Source organism: Strongylocentrotus purpuratus, unplaced genomic scaffold (assembly GCF_000002235.5).
Source record: "Strongylocentrotus purpuratus isolate Spur 01 unplaced genomic scaffold, Spur_5.0 spur5_scaffold_12, whole genome shotgun sequence".
NCBI lineage: Eukaryota > Metazoa > Echinodermata > Echinoidea > Camarodonta > Strongylocentrotidae > Strongylocentrotus > Strongylocentrotus purpuratus.
In genome coordinates this window covers 4,257,566-4,284,897 of record NW_022145597.1, presented here as the reverse complement: position 1 = coordinate 4,284,897, position 27,332 = coordinate 4,257,566, and the positions used below count along the sequence as shown (strand labels likewise).

The 27,332-nt window shown below is 37.8% G+C and overlaps 2 protein-coding genes across 2 annotated transcripts in view; one reads left to right on the top strand and one right to left on the bottom strand.

Annotated features, from left to right (window-relative positions):
* Positions 1–8,748, bottom strand: part of LOC105447431 (multidrug resistance-associated protein 5-like) — a 45,161-nt gene extending 36,413 nt beyond the window's left edge. Inside the window, exons 1-3 of the mRNA XM_030981636.1 lie at positions 7,991–8,748; positions 3,823–3,981; positions 3,014–3,164 (exon numbers count right to left, since the gene is read on the bottom strand). Coding sequence (XP_030837496.1) covers positions 3,014–3,164; positions 3,823–3,981; positions 7,991–8,226 — 546 coding nt within the window. The 5' untranslated portion in view covers positions 8,227–8,748. The remainder of the gene's footprint in view (positions 1–3,013; positions 3,165–3,822; positions 3,982–7,990) is intronic.
* A 16,585-nt stretch (positions 8,749–25,333) lies between these two features.
* The window catches only part of LOC588101 (beta-arrestin-1), a 45,287-nt gene continuing 43,288 nt past the window's right edge, over positions 25,334–27,332 (top strand). The window contains exon 1 of the mRNA XM_030981634.1: positions 25,334–25,982. The gene's annotated coding sequence lies outside the window, so the exon portion shown is untranslated. The remainder of the gene's footprint in view (positions 25,983–27,332) is intronic.

Genomic DNA, 27,332 nt, shown 5'->3' with positions numbered 1-27,332 from the left:
TTTGCAATCCGGGTCGAAATCCAGCATAATATATTTATTTTTAAAAGGTTCATGTAAAAGCACTCATGATGAAACCCCGCCCGGCCCTACAAAGAGGAGCAGAATTGTAATCGGGAGACCGGGGGTTATTCCAGAAGGCTTGGGAGACGTTATTGGAGTGGGGGGGGGGGGTATTGAATAGAGGGGGCAGGCTACATTAAATCCTGAGCCGCGGACTCGAAGTTAAACGTTTAAAACAGACCTGCGCTCAGAGGCGTTGCTAAAGGGGGGGGGGGTGGGGTGCGACACCCCCACCTGTCAGGATATTGTCGGTAAAATTGTGCAGCTATCGGGAAAAGTGAGGAGAGGGGAAAAAAAGGGGAAAGGCAAAGAAAAGAAAACAAGAAAAGGAAAAGAAAGGAAAGAGAAGAGAAGAAAGAAAGAGAAAACAGGAAAATGACAAAAGAAAATGGAATGGAAAAGGAAAAGAAAGAAAAGAAAGAAAAGGAGAAAAGGAAAAAAAAACGAGGAAAAAAAAAACGAGGATGAAAGAGAGGAGAGAGAGAGATGTAGGTAAGGGCCTGAGGGAAGAGGGGTGTGAGTAAGAGAGAGAGAGGGGGATGTTGGGTGGAGTCGCCACGTCGAGGGAGCAGGCAAGATACGCATTATAATTTTGTTGCTGTGTCAGGTCCGCAGTGTCGATGGGACAGAGAAACATTTTTGAAAATTCAGACAATGATTAAGAGTCGGTACAACGAATTGTCTTCTTTATCTAATAATTAAATGAAACGTCTAAGCTTCCGCGCTTCACGCGGTAGGGGGTAACTGAATTCAGACGAGGATTATGAGTCGAAAACAGTACAACGAATCGTATTCTTTCTCTAATAATTTAACGAAACGTCAAAGCTTCCTCGCTTCGCGCAGGAGGGGAAAATGAATTCAGACAAGGATTAAAAGGAATAATTTTTAATGAAACGCCAAAACTACCTTGCTTCGCGCGGGAGGAACTAAATTCAGACATGGACACGGTACAACGAATCGCCTTCTCCTCTAATAATTTTATTAATCTGAAAGCTTCTGCGCTTCGCGCGGGATGGGCGAAAATGAATTCAGACAAGGGTTAAGAGTAATGATTAAGGGTAACGTAAAGGTTCCGCGCTTCGCGGGGGAGGGGAGAAAACTGAATTCAGACAAGGATTTGAGTAGCGATCGATACAACGAATCGTCTTCTTTCTCTGATAATTTAATGAAACTGAAATCAGACAAGGATTAAGAGTAGAGAACGGTACAGCGAATCGTCTTGTTTCTCTTATAATTTAATGAAAATGTCAAAGCTTCGCGCGAAGCGCAGGAGGGGGAAACTGAATTCAGACAAGGATTTAGAGTAGAAAACGGTACAACGAATTGTCTTCTTTCTCAGATAATTTAATGAAACCGAAATCAGACAAGGATTAAGAGTCGAAAACAGTATTAGTCTTCTCTCTCTAATAATTTAATGAAAGGTCAAAGCTACCGCGCTTTGCGCGGGAGGGGGATCTGAATTCAGACAAGGACACGGTACACCGAATCGTCTTCTTTCTCTAATAATTTAATGAAACGTCAAAGCTTCCGCGCTTCGCGTGGGAGAGGGGGAAACGAAACCAGACAAGGATTAAGAGTCGAAAACAGTACAACCAATCGTCATCTTTCTCTAATGATGTAATGAAACGTCAAAACTTTCGCGCTTTGCGCGGGAGGGGCGAAACATGAACTAAGAGTCGGAACGGTACAATGAATCGTCTTCTTTCTCTAATAATTTAATGAAATGTCAAAGCTTCCGCGCTTCGCGCAATAGGGGAAAAAAGGCATAAATTAAAAAAAAAAGGGCGGATGTTGATATCGGACAACATATATGACGCGAGCCTGCCCCCTCTCCAAAATTGTGCCCGCTTGTAGGTACCGGTAAGGTGCTATGACCTTGTCAGTTATGTTGAAATATTGGTCTATGCGATTTTAAAATTTTCGGCCCCCCCCCCCCCCCCCCCTATTGGAAAATCCTGGATCCGCGCCTGCATAACCTGTTATATAGGGAATGGTGGCCCGATCGGAGTCACAGTGATTTTTTTAGCTTTTCCCCTCCCTGGCACAGGTGACACCACATGTTTGATGATAATAATAATAATCAAGGTTAACAAGACTTGTGTGCTCGGCAGAAGGGCGCGAAGACAACAACAATTATTCGCATTCCTCATTTCTTTAGTTTTGTAATATAAGGACAGCGAAATATAAGAGAAGTATAACCAAAGAATTGATATGCAAACTAAGTTGTCTTCTCCAGATACGATGATAAGAGGTCAATGCTTCAAAATCGAATTTCAAGGAAATTACTTCTGCATGCGTCTGTTTGCGTCCGGATCTGTAGGGCACACAAGATGCTTTCAAGACTTGCTGAAACTGTACTGTATAATAAACTAGATTTAACTGGTTTTACAGTATTTTTGATTTGCTTTAATGACTGGAAACTCTGGATGAGGAGAAAATGTATTTGACACGTCCGACCGACTTCATAAAGAATGGATTACATTTTTCAAATGGTTGAAATCTTTCAATCATAGATTTAACAAAAAGAGGAAGAGGAGAAGAAGCATTAAGGAGAAGAAAACAAATGAGAAGAGGAAAAAGAAGAAGAATGACGAAGGGGAGGAGGAAAGAAATGAACAAAGAATGAAAGTACCAAAAAATAAAGCTCAATTCATACAGTTTGTTCAGGGTCCTGTTTCATAAAAAAAAAATCTTATCAATAGAAATGCCAAATTTCTATTACAATTTTATTCTCATTCAATCAAATGCAAGGATGCCAGCAGCTTATTGAAGTTATCATAACTCGTCATTAATAACAAGGATCATGAAACAGGGCCCGCGAAACAAACGAGGTTAGGTTCCTTACTTCATCCATAATTTATAATCGTATGGATATATGTCCTTCAAGACATACAGACGATTGCTACAATAACTATTTTTGAGCGAGGTCTAAGGAGGAATATTAAATGCTTACAGATGTGACGAAAGACGCCATCAGCGCGACGACAAGCACAGCAGCTGATATGATCTGCCTAGTCCTTACAAAGCGAATGGCTACTCTCCCGATAGAAGCTTCCTCCTCACTACCACTCAGAGCCACTTCTTCCATCCACAGTCTCTCCAGTCTGCGTACAATCAATGATTGGGTTAAGAAACATCATTTTTGGGGGGCTTATGATGCAGTTTAAAGAATAATTGAGGTACATGTTTTATACACGATGGTGTTTAGGTTAGATTTCCCCTTTTATCTTGACAATAATCGTACACCTTCAATTCAATTGATTAGCTAGAAATAGGCATTGTGTCATTGAATCTGCAATATTGTACCGCCATCCATTCATGAACGTCTTGGTCGGAACACAAAATATATTCGTAAAAAAGAGTAGAAACAGGAATCTCGGAATGCTTATAAAATAAACCTGATGAGTTGTACGTTTTGCGGTACGTCCGATGTCCTCAAAACGTAATCACTGGTAATTTGTAAATCGTAAATGGTGGGCAAAATGATTTAGATATTAAGCTAAAGATAATGTTAGAAAGGTAGCATCGCCCCCATCCCCATCATCGTCATCCTCATTATCAACATCATTGCCGTCCTAATATAAAGATCTCCCTTTCAATTTATTTCTGTTATATTTCTTTATCCCCCTTTTAAAGGTTATGAGTGGGAGAATTGGGTCATTGGAACCTAAGGAACTAATGTATTTTATTTTAATGTTAGCAGAGTCCACTTGAATTTTACAAAACGTGGTCTACATGGGTCGTTGATAAAGAATACTTTACCTATCTCCGTTATAATCGCCTCTGTCATACTCCGACATCGTTCCAAGATCGGCATACTCGAGCGTCTTTTTATAAGCCTTGAAGAACAAGGACGTCATCCATGACAGCCATACGAATGAAAGAAGTCCACAGTGATCCAACGGTGAATATTGTTGATTTCTGCATAGGAAAGACACAATAAAGTTTTCCACTTAAAGATTTAGACCAGTTCTGGTCATGCGATTGCATTGTGAAAGAAACATTGTGGAATCGATCAGAACAGGTTGATCATCTAGCATATAAGTATTGGTGTGTACTGCAAGGTTCTGGAATCATTAAAATGATACGACTGATATGGCCAATAAAGAACATGTAATAGGAGTATTTATGGATTTATCAAAAGCCTTTGATACACTGGACCACCAAATTTTACTGAAAAAATGTTACTGTTATGGAATTCGTGGAGTTGCACTGTCATGGTTTGAGAGCTATTTATGTAACAGAAAACAATATGTATAACGATGTTTTGTTTAGTTTCCTGCCTACCAAATATGGAGTTCCTCAAGGATCAATTTTAGGCCCTTTACTTTTTCTTTTATATATATATATTAATGATTTAATCAATACAACATTTTTTTTTAATCATTTGTCCTATTTGCTGATGACACAAACATCTGCTGTTCACGTCCAAATTTAAACAATTTGGTAAATACACTTAATAATGAGTTATCAAAAGTATCTCTATGGTTTCAATGCAATAAGTTATCCCTTAATATAAATCAAACAAATTTCATGTATTTCAAGCACGCAAATTAACATGTCATTGACTTTCCTTACAACATAAATATAGATAACGTCCCTCTCGAAAGAAAGAGAACAACGATATTTTTGGGTTCATCATCGATGAAAATCTAAATTGGAATGAACATATACGTCATATCACTTCTTCTATTTCTAGGGATGTTGGTTTATTATATAAAATTATATTATTTAGAAATTAATCCCATGTTATACGCTTGTTATGCTTTATATGTATATAACATATTTCAATTTAGTATGGGCCACCAGCACCAAACCCAAAATCAACTCTATTCATTTGTTGCAAAAGAAAGCCCTTCGTATATGTACGGGTTCACCATATTTATCTCACACCAGTCCAATATTTTACAAACTGAAAACCGTATACAGTATTCGACATAAATTCGCTACAAAGTTTATTGATCATGTTAAAGTATTTAAATAATATGCTCCCTCTTTCATTTAAAAACGTTTACACTATGAATAAAGCTGTTCACTCTAACCCTACCCGTTATTCCTCAAATTTTCATTTAGTAAACTCGAAATTACCAATTGCCCATATATCCATAAGACACCATGGTCCTGACATATGGAACTCTCTCCAAGAATCTAAAATCATGTTGCTCCCTCTACTCATTTACGGCCAAAGTTAAAAGATGTTATTATCAGAATACTCAAGGTAAAAATTTTGTGTCAACTCTTCATTCTTATTATTATTATAATTGTATGAAAAGATTTACACGTTTCCGGAGCGTTGGTAAGCAGGCAAAAGTTCAGATCAAGTATGACGCTTGGCATGACGTCATTTTCCTTTCATAATAATTGACGTGAAACGGGTCACGAGTGATGTGAAAGAACTATGAAATTACTTTGCAATATGCCCGAGGCGTTCGTATATCCTTTTAAATGCTTGGGAACAGATAAACTCATCCAACCAACTGTATCAAACAATATGAATAATATAATGGTGAAATACAAGTGGAATCTTAATGCTACTTTCGACCTTGAATTCTTTGACTGCTAGTATATCGGTTGTTTCTCTATGTACGTACAGCCTGCAAAATCTTAGTTCTTGTCAGGGTCGGAAGTAGTTATAGAAATTGGGAACTGTTTTTGTTTTTAACGACATTGCAACTACAGAGTTTCGTAATATTATGACCATCTTCATCCTTTAAGCGGTTTTGTTTTAGAATATTAAAAAGTAAGTCATGTCTCACAATAAGATCTGTAACTAAATTGTCGGCATCATAATCAATACTTTTATAGAAAAATGTAATGATCAAACAACGACACTGAAGAAGCAGCAATGTTGCTTTTGTTGGAACAAAATAACAGGGGGGGGGGTCATACAATTTGCTCTTGATAAATGATATTATTTATTGAAATCACTATACTGGGCTTGTACCAAGATATTCGTTTATCTCCCTCTCTGTCCCTTTCTGTTTGTTCCTCTCCCTACCTCTACCCTTCCACGGCTTCTCTCCCCAATCCCCTCCCCCCCCCCCCTCTCTCTCTCTCTCTCTCTCTCTCTCTCTCTCTCCCTCTCTCATCCCATCTCTCGCTATCTCTCTCTCTCTCTCTCTCTGTTTCTCTCCCCCTCTCTCCCACACTCTCTCTTTTCTCCCATCCCCCTCTGTCTCCTCTGTCTTTCTTCTTTATATAATAGGAAGCCTGTATCAAGGGAAAAACAAAATACATGAATTCATTTCCTGAATAAATCTTGTAACGTCTGTCGATTCATTCAAACCCCAAACTTGCAAATCACAATATCTGCACGAAAAAATATGAGAAATGCTTTGTCATGCAATCAACAATGAACAAAGTACGCCAAGAATCAAGTGGAGATAATTGGCCATACAGAATCGTAAAGAGTGAAACATCTTTGAGTTGTCAACCAAATGATGTATTATATAAGACTGTAAAATAGGTAAGTCACTCCTGCTGTTGAGTCGACTTCACTGTACCAAAGGGAATGAATTGTTTTTCTCTCCCGTCTCGATCATGCCATATCAGCGAACGAGTTTTGATTTTCTATTCGCAATTCTATTCGTTGGTAGACAACGACTTTTTCAGCAATTTGTTTTGCTTTCTGTTTGGTTCATTTTTTCTCTCCAAAACTTACAAAAGGGAATATTATTCCCCCTCCCCCCGGATACGCAAGCGCTTGCCTCCAGTTTCTAGGCCAGAAACTGTTGGTTATTTAATAATCGAAAGAGTCGATATCCTTATCATGAATGCCTGATATAGTTTGACTCCTTCTGATTTCAAAGAACGCTCCCATAGTCGTGATCACAATCACTTTCAAACAATATCTCTTTTCTATCATTGGCAGCGGCTTGAGCGTGCGCTCAACCTAAAGATTGAGGGGATGGTGTATAGACGTCACAATGATGTGACGTGAAGAACTGTCAATGCAGATTTTTTCCCCCCAAAGTTTTCATTGTTTTCATAGTCTTGAACAGCATCATCACCCCCGATTTTGACCTCCTTCTGATTTCAAAGAACGCTCCCATTGTCGTGATCCTAATCTCTTTCACGAACAATATGTCTTTTCTATCATTGGCATCGACTTGAGCGTGCAGTCAAGCCGAAAGCTTGGGGGGGGGGGTGTATATAGGCGTCATAATGATGTGACGTGTGAACTGACAATGCCGTTCCCCCCTCCGTAGTTGTCATTGTTTTCATAGTCTTGAACAGCATCATCACCCCCGATAATGAACAAAACAAGTACTGAACATCAAAACAGACATGTTTGCTATAATACGACCGTACGAATTCCACCCTCCCCCAATGACGAAGCGTGAGACAGTCCACTCATTGCGGGACAAGGAAACCATTGGAAGGAGCTAGGCACTGGTCTCATTCGGAAAGTGTAATACGAATTTATTCCCCCATGTATCTCATATATTACGTGCTATAAATATTCTTTTTTTTAAATCACTTTCGGCATCACAAGACTCTCGAGGGAATGTATATCTCAAATCGTTTACATGGTGAGAGGGGGAGCCCCCTCCTACATCAATCCTTAATACTATATGCGCTGAGGTCGGTGAAGTATGGTTCTAGCAGATTTGGGGCTCCATTATCACCCTGCGTTCTTTTGAGATATTTCTACTACAGTGTATTATACTACCACTAACAAAAATAATAATAATGATGATGGTGATAATAATGATAATCCTATAGTAATAACAATAATACCGATATTAATGCTGCTTCTATACTACTAATAATGGTGAGGGAGACATTTATAGTGCGAAACAATCCACCCATGCAGATAGTGCTCATGGCGCTGAAAACATATTCGATAGAAAACACATGACTGAAAGAAATACATATTGCCCGACTAAAAAAAAGTGGGGGGAAAAAAGGAAAAAGAAAGAAAACATACGTAGGCTTGAGTCTAATGGGTATAAGTAGCTTGACGCTTTTCCTGTATTTAAATGTGTCTCTCCCACTGTCATCCATTTGAATACTTTCTTTATCATCGACGTTCTCATCCTGCTTGGTCGCCTCAACCTGGCTCGTCATCGTCGTCGTCGTCGTATTCGTCTCGTCCATTGAGGTCAAGTCGACCGCTGTCATTTCGACCCCACCATCTTTGGAAAGACAGGGAATATATAACATAATTATGTAAGAGTGATTGAAGTCGGTGCTATTGGTATATGGTGTTAGTAGTGGATTCAGGTAGTAGGTTGAACCCCCTCTTATTTAAACTTCGCTTGTTCATAATTATTCGAACTATGAAGCTTGTTAAAAATATAAAATATATAGTTTCTAAAATTCTTTGTGTCATTTGTTTGTTCTTCTTCTCCTTCTTTTCAATCTTCTCCTTCTTCTTTATTGTTTTTCTTTTCATTCTTATTTTCTTCTTCTTCTTCGCTTTCTTTGCATGCTTGTCAGCCTAATTTGGTACATGTGCCTCCCTTACGGCTAGAACTTACATGCTTATCGTTTGGACCCGGACATTTATAATATCTATACAATGTAAAAAAATCCAATATAAAGCTTCATAGGACTCAAAACATTTATTTGAGAAGTCAAAAGTATCCAGATTTGATAATTCCAATGACTTTAAATTTAGGTAGGAAAACAGGTACACTCTAAAAACTAAAGTGCTGTTTTTAGCATTTGGAGGGCTATGTATATATATATATATATATATATATATATATATATATATATATATATAAAACACTTTTCTGTGCTTATATAGTAACTGTATTTGCAGTGCTGCTTTAGCACCACTATAGGTGCTACTAATCTACACTATTGGTGGTAATGAACAGACATACGGGCTATTAACAGCACCTTGAGTACGCCTTACATGAGATTCATTTACATGTACAATTCTTATTTTCATGAATAAAAAAAGGTCTGTATAAATCATAAGAGGTAGTAAAATAACAACAATTACAAACTAAGCGACTAATTTCTTAATCATTATTCTTGTTGTTTATGGAACGAGTATATATTTGAGACGCTGGCTGAGACAATAGGTAATTCAGTCTGTTTGAACGAACTAAATCCTAAAAAAATGTGTATTTTCGTCAAACAATATGTAAATGACATGCACAATTTCCAGAGCTCTTCAGGGGCTAATTCATTGGCCTCATTGAATTCTTTGGCTCAACAATTGTTTTAGCACCCATTTCCGATTCTGCACCGCAACAGCTTTTGTCAAAAATGGTACTTAGGGTGCTAGCATATTTAGCACGACAAGTGAAAGGCTAACGCAGCACCTAATTTTTAGCACCTCGATTTATTTTAGTGTAGCTTTGACACTCTCTGGGTGTTTAAGTTAAGAGCCATGGTAACTTCCCCAACTTTGTATTCCATGAAATAAAGTCAAACATTAATAACTCATCTCTGTGAATTAATGCGTCATGGATTATGAGCTCAATATTAATGTCAAAATAGGCCAGTTAGTTTGCCATCAATATTGAAATATACTATGGCAACATTCACTCAACAGCCAATCAAATCAAGGTTTTCATGGAAGTTACCATTAAAGCTATCACATTTAATATCAATGGTGAGTTTTGTGCAACGGGGATCAGATAGCTTTCAAACTGCTAAATTGAATAGGAGTTCTTTGATATGGCTCACTGCAGGTCTATGCGTCGGGTCGGGTCGTCGTTTACATTTCGTGAACATATACCCCAATGTATACAGTAGGCTGACGGGGAGGATTTGTGAGTCCTGAAAAGGACTGTCGGTAATCTTTCTTTCTTGAGAGTGTGTGTAGTTCTGTAAAGGACTGTTAGTAATCTTTCTTGAGCTTATATGTCTGAGGAGAACTACAGCACCGGTTGGAGAGGATGGGTAGTAGGAGTGGCTCGACGTTTCGAACAGGTTGACTATCCGTCGTCAATGAATTCAAGAAAGGTCGCGTATACTGAATGCAAATACAAATCACAATATTTTCCAATGATATTATAAATACATGTTAACCAAAAAAACGGTCATAAACTTTGAATTGCTCACCTGACGTCATTGCATCATCTGTTTCTGACATCATGACATCACCTGATACATCACTCTCTTCTAAATGCGTGTCAAGCATTATTGAACTTTTTTCTAGAAAAGACCAAAAAGAAAATGGTGACGTCATTTATATGCAAAGTATCTTTTAGTGCAGTAAAGCCTCAGTCTGACTTTAAAGGTAAAGACCAGTTTTGGAAACGCCCCCCCCCCCTCTCAAAAAATGAAATGAAAGCTCTTGTCTGGACAAGGAATGAAAGGTGCAACACAAATGGCAGGTGAAAGAGTTGCATGGCGTGCTCTCGTGAAGACCTTAGCAGCGCTTTACAGCGCCACCTGAAGTTGATGATGATGAGTGAAAGAATATGTTTTGACCATACGTGATGATACAAATTTTGCCGGGAAACCGCCTACTAATTGATTTATTTGGTAAATTATTAATATCTATCTGGACCGGATAGATATATCACACACGTGTCCTGTACGTGTCGCGTAGTCCCATATACATCTTTCTGTGTACAGTGCTTGTTACTTTATCAAGACTGGGCCAAATTTCTTATCATTTCGATGATTCCAGAACCTTGCAGTACACACCAATACTTATATGCTAGATGATCAACCTTTTCTGATCGATTCCACAACGTTTCTTTCACAATGCAATCGCATGACCAGAACTGATCTTTACCTTTAAACACATTTACAGAGGGCCGGTTAACCCGCCATCGAACTGCCTTAAATGTTATCATTGCATTCACACGAGACAGGGTCAGCCAGCGTTTAAACCCCGTGTGTGGCTATGGATCCATCTATATTATCGAAATTCATCTACATTCAAAATAATACATTTCGAGTTTAGCGCTATCATAATTATATTTCGCAACGATTTGTCTTTTTAAGTGAATTAGCTAAATTTTACATTATGACAATAATAACGTCTGTATGCGCTTCCAAAACTTTAGATATAATTACCCCAGTTTAGCCTAATATCATTCGATGTCTCAAATTTAGTACTGTCGTCACAAGCTGTGAATTGATGAAACCAAACAGAGAAATAACGGTTAAAACATCTATCTCTTACCTGTTTTCTCCTCGATGTACACAGCTATCTCTTTAATAAAAGATGTTATAGCCTATATGTATATAGTTTAGCTGGGTTTAACAAGTTAAGCCTTTGTGAATAAATCTATTCTTCCTCCTCTTGGCAAGACTACTGATAACAGTATTCATTACACCATGATTTCACCCATTATATATATACCTCACAAAGCAGCTTATATATAGACGCATCGTTCCGTGATGTAACAATAGTGCATCATGCTATTAAAGTGAAACATGACCATGACAAAACATTTCGATTTCTTTATTCTTATACTAGGTTTTTTTCAACTTTATTCAAAAGGTTGACCCAGACGTAGGGGCATATGAAAATCAATATTTGCAGTTTTATTTAATTCAGCACGATGATGAAATATCTAGTATGGTTCTTTGGCAAGCTTCCAGGGAATAGCTGTAATTTGTAAATCAATTTCAGCGTGGACAAAGTAGATGAAGATAACGAGCTCGATATCTTGTAGAAAACAAGTCAGCAAAACTTTTGAAAACAGCGGGATTCAAATCTGCCATTTATCGCTTGCCGGGAAGCGGCTCTACCATCAGGGCTCGTTCCTTAGCCTTAGTCGCAATACCACCGGATTATTACAAAAGTAATATCAGGGAAATGCAATTATTGAAATGAATAAGTAATACAAAAAAGATTGAAAATGATACCAAGAAATAAGAGATGCAATATACTTCCAAATTTGTGTAGATTATACAACAGAAGTACTTATAAAATATAAGTGTGAGTATTTCATTACATGACCGGTGAATCAGTTTTGTTCTTGAGATTGGTACCCCCCGGATATTTTCATCTGATAGTTTATAAAAATACACCCTTATATTCTTCTTAATAAAAATACAATGTTTTGACAGTACAATATTCAAATGACAAAACTTTGACATTCCAAACGTTAAAACTCATGTTTTAATTAAAGTATATATTTTACACGTTTGAAGATAGAATTTATCTCGAAAGCAATATGGGTCTGAAAACTAGAGAATACACTTTTATCTATGGGTTGCCTGTCGTGGCAGATTACCCATCCTATCGAGGATTTTACAATGTGGAAATAAACACATATAATCAGTTCAGTTAAATGGGAAAAGCCTTAGATATAACCATGGCATATTTTTAAAAGATTTTCAAATAAAAAAAAAACAATAACTCCTTGTTTAAGTGAATGTGTAGTAAGATCATAGCCGGAGGATTTCTTGTCCTTTTTTTGCCAGCCATAGTCTACCCAATAAATGACTTGTGATGGCGCTGCCCATTGACTAAATAGTTATGACAGAGATATAACAGTGTCGGAGGCGTCATAACTACTTAGTCAGGATGTTGTCGTTGATCTTGGCAAAGAGGGCTTGGTGAAACACGTAGCAGACAAGTTGCTCACTAACGTTGATTTAGTCAAGAAGTTAGACTTATGACGCTTTGTAGGAACGGGCCACTGGGACAGCCAAGGTCCAGCTGGCTGGGTCATAAGCCTTCAGGGGGCCGTTTCTCGAAACCGTCATAACTAAAAGATCAACGACATCTCGCCACTGTCACGCAACTGGTCAGCTAAGTGTTTCACGAAGCCGTCTTTGCCAAGATGAGCGACAACTTCCGCGACAAGCGAGTTGTCACTGCTCCGAACCCGTCATATCTTTTTAATTGCTGTAAAGCGCCATCACGAGTCAGTTATGGGCCGCGAAATGTACGATTAGTTTCACTATCATTTTTGAGAAAAATATAGACGAGTTCGGTACGTAATTCTCTGGGATGCGAAATGCAAATGTAAAAAAGTGATAATACAAATTATACAGAAACTTTAAAAAGCTGAATATAAACATTAAATCTCAAATCATTAAACTATAACATATAAATAAGAGAGATAAGAATGTTACACACCGTTTTCCATAGTCGATCCGTAGTCTTTTCTTAGGATACCGTCATACCTTTGGGGCCTATGTGCATTATTATTCCCTCTCTAATAACTTCTTCTAAATAATATTTTCAATATCAAATCAATTATATAACGAGTATTTATGAGACTCTAGAATAAAAACTGGCTGAGAAAAGGTATTTTGCCTAAAATTCCTCGTCACAATAAACAAAAAAGTACGTATTGATAAACTATCATATTACGGTATCCTTCAACTAACTTTTGATTCGACTGTCGAGAAAAAAACACTTGCCGGTTTTTCTTCAATTTAAGAATCTTTACAGAAATATGCAAATCGTTTGACGATCAACATTTGATAAAGACACTATTTATTATTCATTTTAGGAGAATTTATATGTATATGTTTCTTTTTTAACAACTTTAGCCCCAAAACTTGTTTTGGGTTATTCTTGATAAATCAAATGGATCGTGACAAATTAAGACTATGTTCTTGAGCTGCTAGTATCGCGATATATCGATATCATGTCTGTCATGGCTTGTCATGGCTTTGTGAAACGGTTTATCCACTTCATGACATCTCCGTAGGTCGGCGACAAAGATATGACTGTCATGGAGTTGGTTTCGAGAAACGGCCCCCAGGCCATCACTGTCCGTTTCATGAAACCAACTCCATGACAGTCATATCTTTGTCGGCGACCTACGAAGATGTCATGAAGTGGATAAACCGTTTCACAAAGCCATGACAGACATGATATCGATATATCGCGATACTAGTAGCTCAAGAACATAGTCTTTGTCACGATCCATTTGATTTATCACGAATAACCTAAAACAAGTTTTGGGGCTAATATCGTTCAAAAAGAAATATATACATATAAATTCTCCTAAAATAAACAATAAATAGTGTCATTATCAAATATAGATCATCAAACGATTTGCATATTTCTGTAAAGACTCTTAAATTGAAGAAAAACCGGTCAGTGTTTTTTTTTTTTTCGACAGTCCAATCAAAAGGTAATTGAAGGATATACCGTAATGTGATAGTTTATCAATACGTACTTTTTTTGTTTATTGTGGCGAGGAATTTTAGGCAAAATACCTTTTCTCAGCCAGTTTTTATTCTAGAGTCTCATAAATACTCGTTATATAATTGATTTAATATTGAAAATATAATTTGGAAGAAGTTATTAGACAGGGAATAATAATGCACATAGGCCCAAAAGGTACGATGGTATCCTAAGAAAAGACTATGGATCGACTATGGACAACGGAGTGTAACATTCTTATCTCTTTTATTTATATGTTATAGTTTAATGATTTGTGGTTTAATGTTCATATTCAGCTTTTTTAAAAATTTTTGTATAGTTTGTATTATCACTTCTTTACATGTTCATTTCATCTCCCTGTTTCTCTGATCTGACATGATACTATCTATATCTTATCGCGTGCTCTCTCTCTCTCTCTCTCTCTCTCTCTCTGTCTTTCTCTCCCTTTCGCTCACTATATTCTCTCTTTTCCTTCCCAATACCATTCACTCTCTCATATATACCTCCTACCCCAGGGGATCGTCCCCTCTCTCTCTCTCTCTCTCTCTCTCTCCTCCCCAATCATATGCCATTTTCAGGAGCTCTTCTCGCTAACCATCCGTCACATCCAAATTATCGCAACATTTAGGCATAAAAATGATGTTGTACTTTCGATCTATTTTTTTTTTTTTTTTTTTCAATTCCAAGTTTCTTTAGCGATAGATAATCGCTCTTCTTCAAGAAACCACTTCCCCTTCTAGGCTTCGGCCAGCCGTTCATAATATATTGGCAATTTTAATAATTCAAGGTTCATTCTCATTGAGCATTTCATGTATATCATTATCCTGTTTTTTATCATTCCATTCTGTATTTGTATGTTTTTAATGTGTTTATGAAGAGTATTGAATAAACTTTGAATTTGAATTGATCAATTGCAGCTTTGTTTACCCGAAATGATATGGATAAAAAAATAATACATTGCTGTTTTCAATTAAAAAGGGTACTTTAAGTTTAATTGGTTCGCTTACAATGATTATGGTTTGAATGGAAGAAGAAAATGTGACTTAAATTTCAAAATATCTAAGAAACGTTCACAATATAAGCCTATCCATACGCCTACACGTACATGGCTAATTCGGTTTCACCCCCCCCCCCCCCTCTCCAAAGATGAATAGAAATAGATAGCCAATGAAATATGACCAATAATGCAATGATAAGGTCACCTATCGAATATTATTGGAACTAAAATTACAGACACGTGAAGAGCATTTTTTTTCTTGTCCTCTTACCGAGGTGTTTTATTTCACATATTTCACATTTCCTATGAATATTTACATCAATTTATATTTTAACATAATTTTAAAAAAAGACGTGAAGAGCATAACCCTCGTGGTAGATCAATGCTAAGGGATTCATGCTTTATAAAGAATGAGCATCCAAGAGAACTACGGACCGAACTCATTTATATTTTCTCAAAATGATATTCAAACTAATCGTACACTTCGCGGCCCATAGAATAGCAACAAACTGACTTGTGGTGGCGCTTTACAGCAATTAAAAAAGATATGACGGGTTCGGAGCAGTGACAACTCATTGTCGCGGAAGTTGTCGCTCATCTTGGCAAAGACGGCTTTGTGAAACACTTAGCTGACAAGTTGCGCGACAGTGGCGAGATGTCGTTGATCTTGTAGCTATGACGGTTTCGAGAAACGGCCCCCTGAAGGCTTATGACCCAGCCAGCTGGACCTTGGCTGTCCCAGTGGCCCGTTCCTACAAACCGTCATAAGTCTAACTTCTTGACTAAATCAGCGTTAGTGAGCAACTTGTCTGCTACGTGTTTCACGAAGCCCACTTTGCCAAGATCAACGACAACATCCTGACTAAGGAGTTATGACACATCTGACACCGTCGTATCTCTGTCATAACTATTTAGTCAATGGGCAGCGCCATCACATGTCATTTATTGGGTAGACTATGGCTGGCAAAAAAGGACAATAAATCCTCCAACTATGATTTTTCTACACATTCACTTAAACAGTGGGTTATCGTTTTTTGTATTTGATAATCTTATAAAAAATATGCCATGTTTGTATTTAAGGATTTTTCCCACTTAAATAAACTGATTATACGCCTTAATTTCCACATTATATACTCGTCGAAGGGATATGTATTTTGCCACGGCAGGCAAGCCATAGGTTGAAGTGTATTCTTTAGTTTTCAGACCCATATTGCTTTCGAGATAAATTCTATCTTCAAATGTGTAAAATGAATAGTTTAAAACATGTTTTTTTAACGTTTGGCATGTTGAAGTTTTGTCATTTGATTATTCAACGTACACCTAAAACATTGGACACAAACTTCATTACATCGTATTTATCTAAGAATAATATATTGGTGTATGTTTATAAACAATCAAACGAAAATATCCGGGGGGTACCCATCTCAAGAACAAAACTGATTCACCGGTCATGTAAGGAAATACTCACACTTATATTTTACAAGTACTTCTATTGTATAATCTACACACATTTGGTAGTATATTGCATCTCTTATTTTTTTCGTATCATGTTCAATCTTTTTTATTACTAATTCATTTCAATAATTGCATTTTCCCTAATATTACTTTAATAATAATCCGGTGGTATTGCGACTAAGGCTAAGTCTCGGCTCCTCTTCTCGCCGATGGTATCGATCTCACGAGATACTAGCTAGTAAGCTCTTCGTGAAATGGTTTAGGAAGATCACAGACATCTCCGTAGTTGGCGGATAAAGTTATGACTGTCTTGTCGTTGGTTTCTAGGAACGAGCCCAGGTCACCGTTGATCGCCGGCGACCCTTGGAAGCAGAGCACGCCAGCTACGCCGAAAAAAATAATGCTGTGTGTCGAGAAAAAAAAAATCATCCTTACCCATGTTCTAATTTCATTCCGGTGTTGCTGTTTTCGATTTTCTTTATTATTACGGATTTGTAATTGTATTTTTAATTCCAGAATTTTATCTTTCTTTTTTCTTCCTCTTTCTGTCTATATTTCTTTCTCTCCATCTTTCTTTTTCTCTCACTCTATCTTTCTTTCTCTCTATCCATGTTTCTTTCTTTGAATTGAATTGAATTGAATTTCTTTATTGTCATGCACAAAATAAAATGAAGGCATAAAAATCGTTTTACAGCTCACATTTGTATAAATATAACAATACATTAACATATCATAGACAGTAACTACAAATAACATAAATAACATAACAATGTAATGTAATTTAACCTTTCTGTTGAGAGCCAGAGGAATTATTTGATTATTTGTACTCCCCTGGCTCCCAACAGACAATATTAACTTAAATAAATAGCAGAAAATGTACATGACAACAATCAATGTCATATAACATATAAATATATCAAGTCACAGCAAAGATCTAAAAATCCATTATGCATCAATTGTTAAAAATTTCAGATAAAAACTGTTTATTTTGAGTAGCAGACATAAACTTAAAGTACATCATACTGGATGGCAAAGAGGAAAGACAAGAGAGAGAACGAGAGAGTGAGAAAGGAAGTGAGAAAGGGAGAGAGAAAGGGAAAGAGAGAGAGAGAGTAGAAGAGAGGAACGGTTCAGTGTGAGATGATGCATATACAGTTTCATTCAAAACATTGCTTTGTAATAGACATTATTTATATTGCACCTGTGCTTAGTACTGTTACATTTATGAAACACTGCTATGCATGCCAACAAATACAAATACAACTGTATGCTAGTACATGTACAGTACATATAGATGGTAGATACACTGTACAGTTGAAAGAAGAAAATTGATGCCAGATAGAAGAGGCTAGAAGAGAGACAAGAAGGAAAGAAGAAGAAGAAGAAAGAAAAGTGGAGAAAAGGAAAGAGAGGGAAGAAAGGAAAAGGAGGAAAAGTGAAGTGTGAGATATTGAAAATATTGTTGAAATAAATTGAACTGAATTGATGAGTCCACATGTCACTTACACGCTACCAACCACCCAACCATAACTCTGTCTTTCTTTCTTTCTTTCTAGATTTTACTTTACTCTATCTATCAATCGCATTCACAAGAACAAACATAATAGACACAATAAACACCAAAGCTAGTAACACAAAATACAAGGTCAAAATTAAGTTGTGTGTTCCTTATATTGAACATAAAATAACATTAATTTGGGTTTGAAGTGTCTGTAATTCTGTCTTCTGGAGTTCTGGTACTTCTCAAATGAGATATAGACAATATAGAATAATCATAACTAGTACAAACTACATGTATATACTTCGAAGTCGCTTCTTACTGTGGCATATAATATAAAAGAACACGCTAAGTGAGTTAATATCACATACAGTGTAAATGACCGCTCATCATTTAAAACTATTGCATTTCTTGTAAGAGAACCAAACTATGCAAAAAGTACACTCCATCAAAGCAAAAACAACGATGTGTTTGAATATTTTAAATATATAAGTACTTCCAAGTCGCTTCTTTCTATGGCATGTAATATGAAAGAAGACGATAAATGAGTAAATATCACATGAATGACCCCTCATCATTTAAAACTATTGCTATTAGGTTTATGATAGTTGTGAATATGTTTATACATCTTTTCTTCGTCTTTGTGCCTTGCCAATTCGGCATCCACTTCCTGAACAAAATGTTCAAAACTATCATAGACCTTAGTGAACCCTGGAGTCACACATCTATTTGTGGTTGGACAAAATGTGATGTATTTATCGTGTACTTCCCAACGTTTTTGTTTTCGATGCAACGTACTTCTTGCGTAGGCCTCCACAATTTGGTATGTTACATGCTATACATGGTTTTGACGTTGCTTTTGGGACCGAACATGACGGTTAGGGCGGTGGGGGAGGAGGAGGACGGTAGGGAGAACGTCTGTGCATTTGGTTGAGCTGGCACAACGACCAAAAATAGGAATGCCAGAAGGCCCTGGTTGCATTGCTGGGAATGAGATGGGACTCAGCTTTGGAGCAAGGCGCAGTACCTTTGGAAGCGGTGGCTCATCTTGACTTTGGGATGATGGTCCATGTTGAGATAGCTGGGAGAAGTCAAGGGCCCGCCTCTTCTCACCATATCGCCTTCCAGATTGGTTGGGAATGGACTCATACTTCGTCTGGGTGAAGGATGGAGGTGGAAGGAATGCAGGTAGCTCCACAGCTTCTGGGATGGGGGCTTTGGAGAGTACCTTCCTGTGGGGCTTCACCTTTGGTTGAGCTGTGACAAGGTAAGTGGACCGCTTCTGCTCCTTCGATATAAACGATGTAATAGACTTTGCATTTATATTAGGCAGCAGGATATCCAAGGCAGATAGGAGTGGGTCATCCCTAACCCTGTCCGCGATCCTCTTGTAGCGGGCCTTTATTTTGGAGGCTGCTTTCGTAGGAGATGACAGGCCACCCACAGACGGCTGATTTTTTAGCATTTTGATGAGTAGGTATACGACCCTCGACGCATCTGTGATGGATGCTGCCTGGGCGAAGCGCATCCACCCGAACTTTGTCTGTTGAGCCGAGCTACTCTCCTGGGAGTGACTGCATCTCCCAAACAGAGTGTAGCCCCAGATAGATTCATACCTTTTGACAAAGTTGCGGGCACTCTTAATAATAATAATAATAATAATAATAATAATAATAATAATCTTTTAAAGTCCACTCCAAATTTTATTAAGTTAAACCTAAAATGGAAATTCTTTTTGCCCAATTGATCGTGAGCCCGGCAGTCACTGAGCAGCGCCAGATCGACATTGCTCTATTCCTTATTGTTGAACGCCAAACAAAGTGCAGCAACTTCTGTCTTTTAACGTCTTTTGGTATGACGCGGCCGGGGTTCGAACCCACGACCTCCCGGTTATGTAGTCTAGTTCTGGACCCTATATGATTTTTGTTATTCGCCGAATATAAACGCGCGATTAGTGGGGATATGGCGGTCAATAAGGATTGGCCATCACTCGGCTTAACGTTTATAGTCGGCGAATAACAGAAATCATATAGGGTCCAGAACTAGACTACAGGTTGTGAGGCGGACGCTCTACTGACTGAGCCAACACACCTTGTCATGATCCTGCAGTTTTCCTGCAGCTTTGGCAAGCTCCTGCCTAAGGGGAGCCGGGATGATGTGCTGCTCCCCTTCAAGGAAGGAGGAGCGCAAGGTCCTCGACTTCTTGAAATCCAGGCAGATGAAGGTTAGTTAGCCTCATCAACACGTCATCCATAAGGGGGGAGACCTCTTCGACCACACGCTAGTCTTTGCTGCGGACAACGTGTTTTACAGACATAGCATCTAAGGGGTCATGAGATTGAGTGGTAGGACCGTCTTCGTCAATCCCTTCGTCCTCAGACTCGGTCTCTGACTTACCCTCATTTATAGTAAGCCTCTTCATCAGCTGTAAATAAATAAAAGGAAGCAAAATGAATGATTAATGATTTCATCAAGAAATAGTTTAATAATTTAGCACTGATTGCCAAAATCGTTATTGGTTGACTTCAAGTTCAGCTGTGAAATGGAAAACAAAAAAAGAGATGAATTAATAAAATTTTAAAAAATCAACCTTTAACAAAAAAAGACACACGATCATTTGATCATGAGTTAAATAATTATATACAGTATTGTTTTCATCATTTCATTTTAAGCAAATATAATAATATTATATGGTATTTTATTTAATTAATATCATATAATTCCAGTATCTTCAAAACAATATTCTCTACTTTCTGGATGTAGTTTGTGGACTGGGAGTAGGCATACTCGACGCCCAACAACTCTTCCTCTGCGGTCATAGGAGCAGAGAAGTTGGGCTCGTAGAGAACATGGTCCTGGCCGAAAAGCGCCCTCCCTTGCTCGTTGATCCTTTGCGGCTGGCGTGGATCGATGCAAGAGGTCCACATTCCTTGCCCTCCAGCCACCTTAAAGGGGCACGTTCCCGCCAGTGTAGTTATCGCTGCTCTAGTCATCGCCATCTTGGTTCCGAAGATCGACTTCTTATTTGCATACAGCTGTCAATCAAAGTACGCGCGTCCTGGCCTGCCTTCGCCAAGCCAGCTGATCGCTGCCGATTGTGACGTCACGAAAGTGGGCGGAAACAGCAGCCGAATCTTAGAGCCGAACTGCGATTGGTATTACTTCGGCACATGTATGCGATAATCGGCATTGTGCGGGCATTCGGAACATGCCGTCTGCGTAAGAGCCGTATTCTGTTGGTGTCAATAGGCAGCTGGCACCGTCCGCCAGCGGGTACGTATTTTGAACGCCCTCTGGAATACGGGGAACATGCCCCTTTAAGCTTTTCCATACGGGCGTTCCATTGGACCGCGAAGGCGATAAGGTAGACCTGATGGTGAGAGGAAAAGGAGACAAAGAGAAATGCATTTATGATTCAAGATGAATAATAAAAAAAAATACATACTTTGTTAACCCTAAAAAGATTAGGGACCCCCCCCCCCCCCCCCCCAAGTGTTCTTATGGTTAACACTACCATATATGATACGTCCATGGAATGGTAAAACTGAACAACTCATTAAAATAGTATGGTATTTACCTGGAAAGGTACAATCCCGCATCGCTTTGATGAGGTCTGAACAGAGGGTTTTTATCGATATCCAGGCCAGCCGGTCCCTTGAACTCAGCCAGGATGTGCTCAATTGCACAAGGCTCTCCTGCACATGAAAAAAGAAAAGAAAATGCAGTTAGAACCACAAAAAAAAGTTGTTAACAATGAAGGGAACTTGAATGTTGAGACTGGTTGACACAGGATACCTGCAAAAAAAACCATGAAAACAAACACACAATCATTGTGATAAACAATTACTTGGGAAGGAGCATTATCATTGAATCGTTATTGATTATTTTTCATACATGAGCCATCGAATTCTGTTAAATGATAGAAAGAAATTTACCTGGACACCGCGCGTCAAGCGTCTGACATAGCAGGAAGCCTGGTGGGGTGTTACGAAAGCCAGCCATCTCCTCGTCGGTGTATTGAGTGTAGTGCTTGTCACCATTGCGGATGGCTCTGATCTAAGCTGGCTCATGTCGTCAGCGTTGTACGCAAGTATGGCACCTGCCAGGGAGCTCATGAATATGCCATACTTGGAGTGAGATTGCTTCACCACCACAGAATCCCATCTGTGGAGCCAAACATCCTCAAACAGTGACTCAAGCCACGAGGTTCCGCCGTCCCTGTGACGAAAAAAAGAAAAAAAAGAACAAGAGTCCCAAAAATGTAATTATATTTAACTTTTAAAATAAGCAATGATATATATTCAACTTGTTTTAAAGTTATTTAATTTTGAAATTAATTAATTTTATGAGGGCAAGTTAGAGTTAGATTATTACTATTCAATTACTCATTGGAGTTCCAGTATACATGCATTAACATACATCTTTTGTCACAAAGAAATTGACATACATGCAGCAGTTGTTGTCTGCATAAAGGACTTTGGGGGTGGGGGGCATTCGCACAACGGAATCGGGCAACGAGGCCACGGTCCATCCTGGAGTAGCATTCTTCTGATTCAGAGGCCACAACTATAGTAGTCACAAATTGCCCCCATTCATTGAGGACACTTGTGACGTACTGCATAGTCCCCTTCTCGTCACCGTAGATCTTCTTAAGGACCTGTACACAGAAAACAAAGAAAGGAAATGTCAGATAGTAATGTGTTTGTCAATAATCTAACATTATCTACATACTTACATATTCTATTCACAAGAATTTTGCCAGACTAATAAATGTATTTTTTCCTTACTAATACGTATCATATAGGCTTGATGTTGTACTTATCATTTTTGTTTATGTATATTTATTTGACTAGTGTTTCTCTACTGAAATTACTTTAAAAAATAAACAATCGTAATAAATACCTGTTTGGTGCCATCAATGCACAAGATTTCTCCCGTCACGCTCCTGATAGAATCACGATACACCGCCATCTTCTCCATCTCCATGATAAGGTGGCGCGGCGGAGAGCTCGGGGAGAGGGAATAAGTACAGGAGGGATGGGTGGGGTGTACTTCATTTAGTTCTTTAGGGAGATAAACCGTTGGACTACCTTCCTAGCTATGTACAAATTTCGGAAATTTTAGGGAAATGCCAATAATTAGATGGAAAAATCATGATGATGAAAACCTTACATTCGCTCTAACTCACGATTTTCTTGGTCGATTTCGTTGGTTGAAATGGCTATGTCTTCAAGTAGATTTTGATAACCAATAGAAAGTTGCATTGGTCATATGTTGTGAATTCTGTATTTTATATATTATAGCTAAATATATCTTCACTGGACATGACCTAACTTTTGCAGTGCCACGCATGCCTTCTAAGCTCGATGCCTGCAGATATTTGCGACCAGGTGCATAGAGAACTGAAGGGAGCAGACGGTGTTGCGTAACATTTCGTAATATTTGGAATGACAGAGAGGGATGTGCATTGATATGAACAGCTGGTGAAGGAATTGATAGCTGAAGAGGGTTACATTTCTTTTTGTTAAGCCAAGTTAATCTTGAATATTTTTCCCTCTGAAAATTCTTTCGAGACGGTATCTCCATTCATTACAGTTACCTGCTTTACGTAAGCCAAGTAGTTTGTTGGTGGATGCTTCACATGCCTCTACCTCGACGATGATTGCCGTTCCAAGTACCTGTTATTTTAGATGATTAATGATAATAATAATAATCATGATAATAACAATAATAATAATATTTATATAGTTCGCATTACTAATGTTTCTAAGCGCTTTACAATGATACAAGTCGATAACAAGAAGGTAATAAAGAGACAAGATATTGGAAGTCTACTAGCAGCAGGACATTATCATTCCAAACCAGCTTGGCGGTAGCTAGGTATGCGGCATGACAATCATGACTAGATTGCTAAGAGATTTGCAAAGGCTGTCTGTCTGTGATAGTACAGTATCTATTGTAGCCACAAACCGCCTAGTGGTTAAAGAGAAGGTTGAGTTCTGGGAAGAGGTAAAAAATAATTTGTGAGCGTTATCATTCTTATCATGCAAGGGTGGAAGTACATCAGATAAGACATGTTCCCTGAAAAGCATGGCTCTTCAAATGCCTTCATATTCTAAATATTGTCATGTAACATCGTAAAACTCCGGGGTAGGATTTTTACGCCACGTGTTCGTGTATTCCCATATACATCTTTCTGTGTACAGTGTTTGTAACTTTACCAAGACTAGGCCAAATTTCTTATCATTTTGATGATTTCCAGAACCTTGCAATACACACAAATTCTTATATGCTAGATGATCAACCTTTTCTGGTCGATTCCACACCGTTTCTTTCACAATGCAATCGCATGACCAGAGCTCAACTTCGTCTTTAAAGGTAAAGACCAGTTATGGTCATGCGATTGCATTGTGAAAGAAACGTTGTGGAATCGATCAGAAAAGGTTGATCATCTAGCATCTAGCATCTGCAAGGTTCTGGAATCATCAAAATGATAAGAAATTTGGCCCATTCTTCGTAAAGTTACAAGCACTATACACAGAAAGATGTATATGGGACTACCCTATATCTCTCACAGACCATGAGAGAAACAAATTTACCAAATATATGAATTAGTAGGCGGTTTCCCGGCAAATTTTTTATCATCATGTATTAGTCAAAACATATTCTTTCACATGATTGGTAATGAGAGCTTCCATTTCATTTTTTGAAATTGGGGCGTTTCCAATACTGGTCTTTACCTTTAAGGCTTTTTGCGTACACAGCCCATGGCCCATATTTGATTTCCGCGTGAAACATTGTTCTGCAACGATTGCACGTGTGTAAACAAAAAATGAATAAAAGAATGCAATCAGTGGGGAGGGATTAAATTCGAAATCCTCTCATTTCATTGTATTTATATTTAAGTAATTTGTCATATTATCTTCATTTACAAACCCAAAATACTTGCCGATGCTATGATTTATTAGAACATAAATTGTCTTAAATGCTGTGATGAATTATAAATACATATAAGGAATTTAAACATCCAATATAAAGTGGTGATTGCATAGGCCGAACAAAGTCGCTACATGTATCTGTACGGTATAGGCAGACAAAGCTTGTACATTGGACGTTCAATTAGTATCAATGTATACCTTTAATATTGTAATATAATTTTCACCAAGACTGCCGGTGAGGATTGCTTTCCCCTTATTAACGGTTAATGAGTAGTGCTCTTGTTCATCAAGGGGCGTACCGTTACTATGGTTTCTAAACGCAAAGGAAAAGTGCGTTCCCATTGTGGTGTATAGTAACGCAATTTTCCCCACAGCCAGTGCTTTTTTTTTGACCGGGCTTTTATTAATGTATTAGACCATTGACTTGAAACTGTGTATGCTCGTCATATATTAATATGCATGGTAGAGAACACCTGTTAAAGATAATTGTGGTTTGTTTATTAATTGTACAGTGTGAACATTATGCCTACGTGTTTTAGTTGTGTGTACGATGCGTTATATCAATGGCGTTAAAACGTTCAGTATGGGCGTCACGTGCCCGTAAAGCTTTCCGGCACCGCCACCAGGGTACGTACGACGCACACAAATTTCACATGTTGCTTTTTGTCTCCCCACTTGTTCAGTATCTTGATTATCATACGTGTAGGCTGTATGATTGGTCAAGGGCATATTGAAAGCTCTCGCAAGCTTCATTGAGAGCAGCTATAAGAGTTACTAGAACGAATGGTTACAATTCTAACCGGTGACTTTACTGCAAGCACGCACGGTATCACTGCCCGCCATTTTTAAAGTGCTCGTTGCTATATATCTCGCAACATCTCGGATCCGTTGCAGTTGAATCTTGTGAGCACTTGAAGGCACTCTGAGGCAAGCGAGAGAGAAAGGTTCCCTGTAAGTGGTCTTCACTTCAGTCACAAGCAGGTACTGTTGCTAGCTATTGATTTGTATTCGTCGTGATCGTGACTTTGCATGTTGGGAAAATAACATGATACGTTTTCAAACGCTAAAAAAGAAATGTGTTCAGAACACGACTTCCAAGAAATTGAGTCAACGACATTCACATTATTCCATTGAATTATCTATAGAAGTCGTGATCTGAGTTTGTAACAAGTCATTGTCAAGTTTGCACATTTCATAATGTTGTGAACGAGGCTATTTGATGTCATCTTTCGGAATGTTTTGACCATAACACATTTATTTCATTTCGTTTATTTCCATTTCCAACAAAATAAATAAATACATGGGATTGCATTGTACATAGTAAAACAATGAAACTTAACAATATATTTGTATTTAATAAGCACTGCAAAGTAAATATGAAGTATCTAAACTCACTGATTGTAAACATGCATTTATATTGATTTTCAGGGAATAAATACCGTATTTTTGTTTTTGATGTGACCACTTCGAAACTAGATTGGAAAAAGAATATTTTAATGCGAAATTTCCCATCTTTGTTTGATTGATCACGTGACGCTCATCATTGCAACACTCATCTTCTCAAATCCACGCTTTCTCTAAATGTCATAATATCACTTGAATGTCTATCAGAGTTTGGCAATAAGAGTTTCTAATAAAGAGAATAAACACAACTTTGGCAAATAAGCACTTAATGTTTTTTTCCGAATCAGCTACTGTATTAACAGCGAACTGTTGATTTGAATACGTAAATGAACCTAATATATCGTGTTTATGACTGCAGTATTTTGACACCTGTCTCTTCATTATAACTCTGAATAAAATAGTCTAAAAAAGTCGGAAAATAGTGAAAAGCAGTGCACAAGGATCTATTTTCAACTCTGAATACAATGATCATTTTTCCTTTGTTTCATATACTTGGCCTAAAAATGCGTTTTTTTTTGTTGTTTTTTTTTGTTTGTTGTTGTATGTTTTCCATTTTCCATTAGAAAATAAAATAAAAATAAAATATTTTTTTGAAAATACCATACAATTATAGAGAAAATAGCAACAACAACAACAACTATTTTTCGCATGTGAAAATCCACCAGGGTACCTTTCTATTACTTTTTCTGTAACGCAAAACTTTATTTGGAAAAGCGTGTAAGAAAATCAAAGTACGAGGGAGAATTTACATTTTCTACTAACATTACATCGCTGTGAATTTTAACGCTCTTAAATACCGGTCATAAACTTTTTCTGGAATATTGTAAAAACAACGGAAATATTGATCGAATATGGTCCCGGAATATGGTCTATCATTGAAATTCCTTCCCAATTTTACCTTAAAAATCTGAGAGAATATTTTGAGCA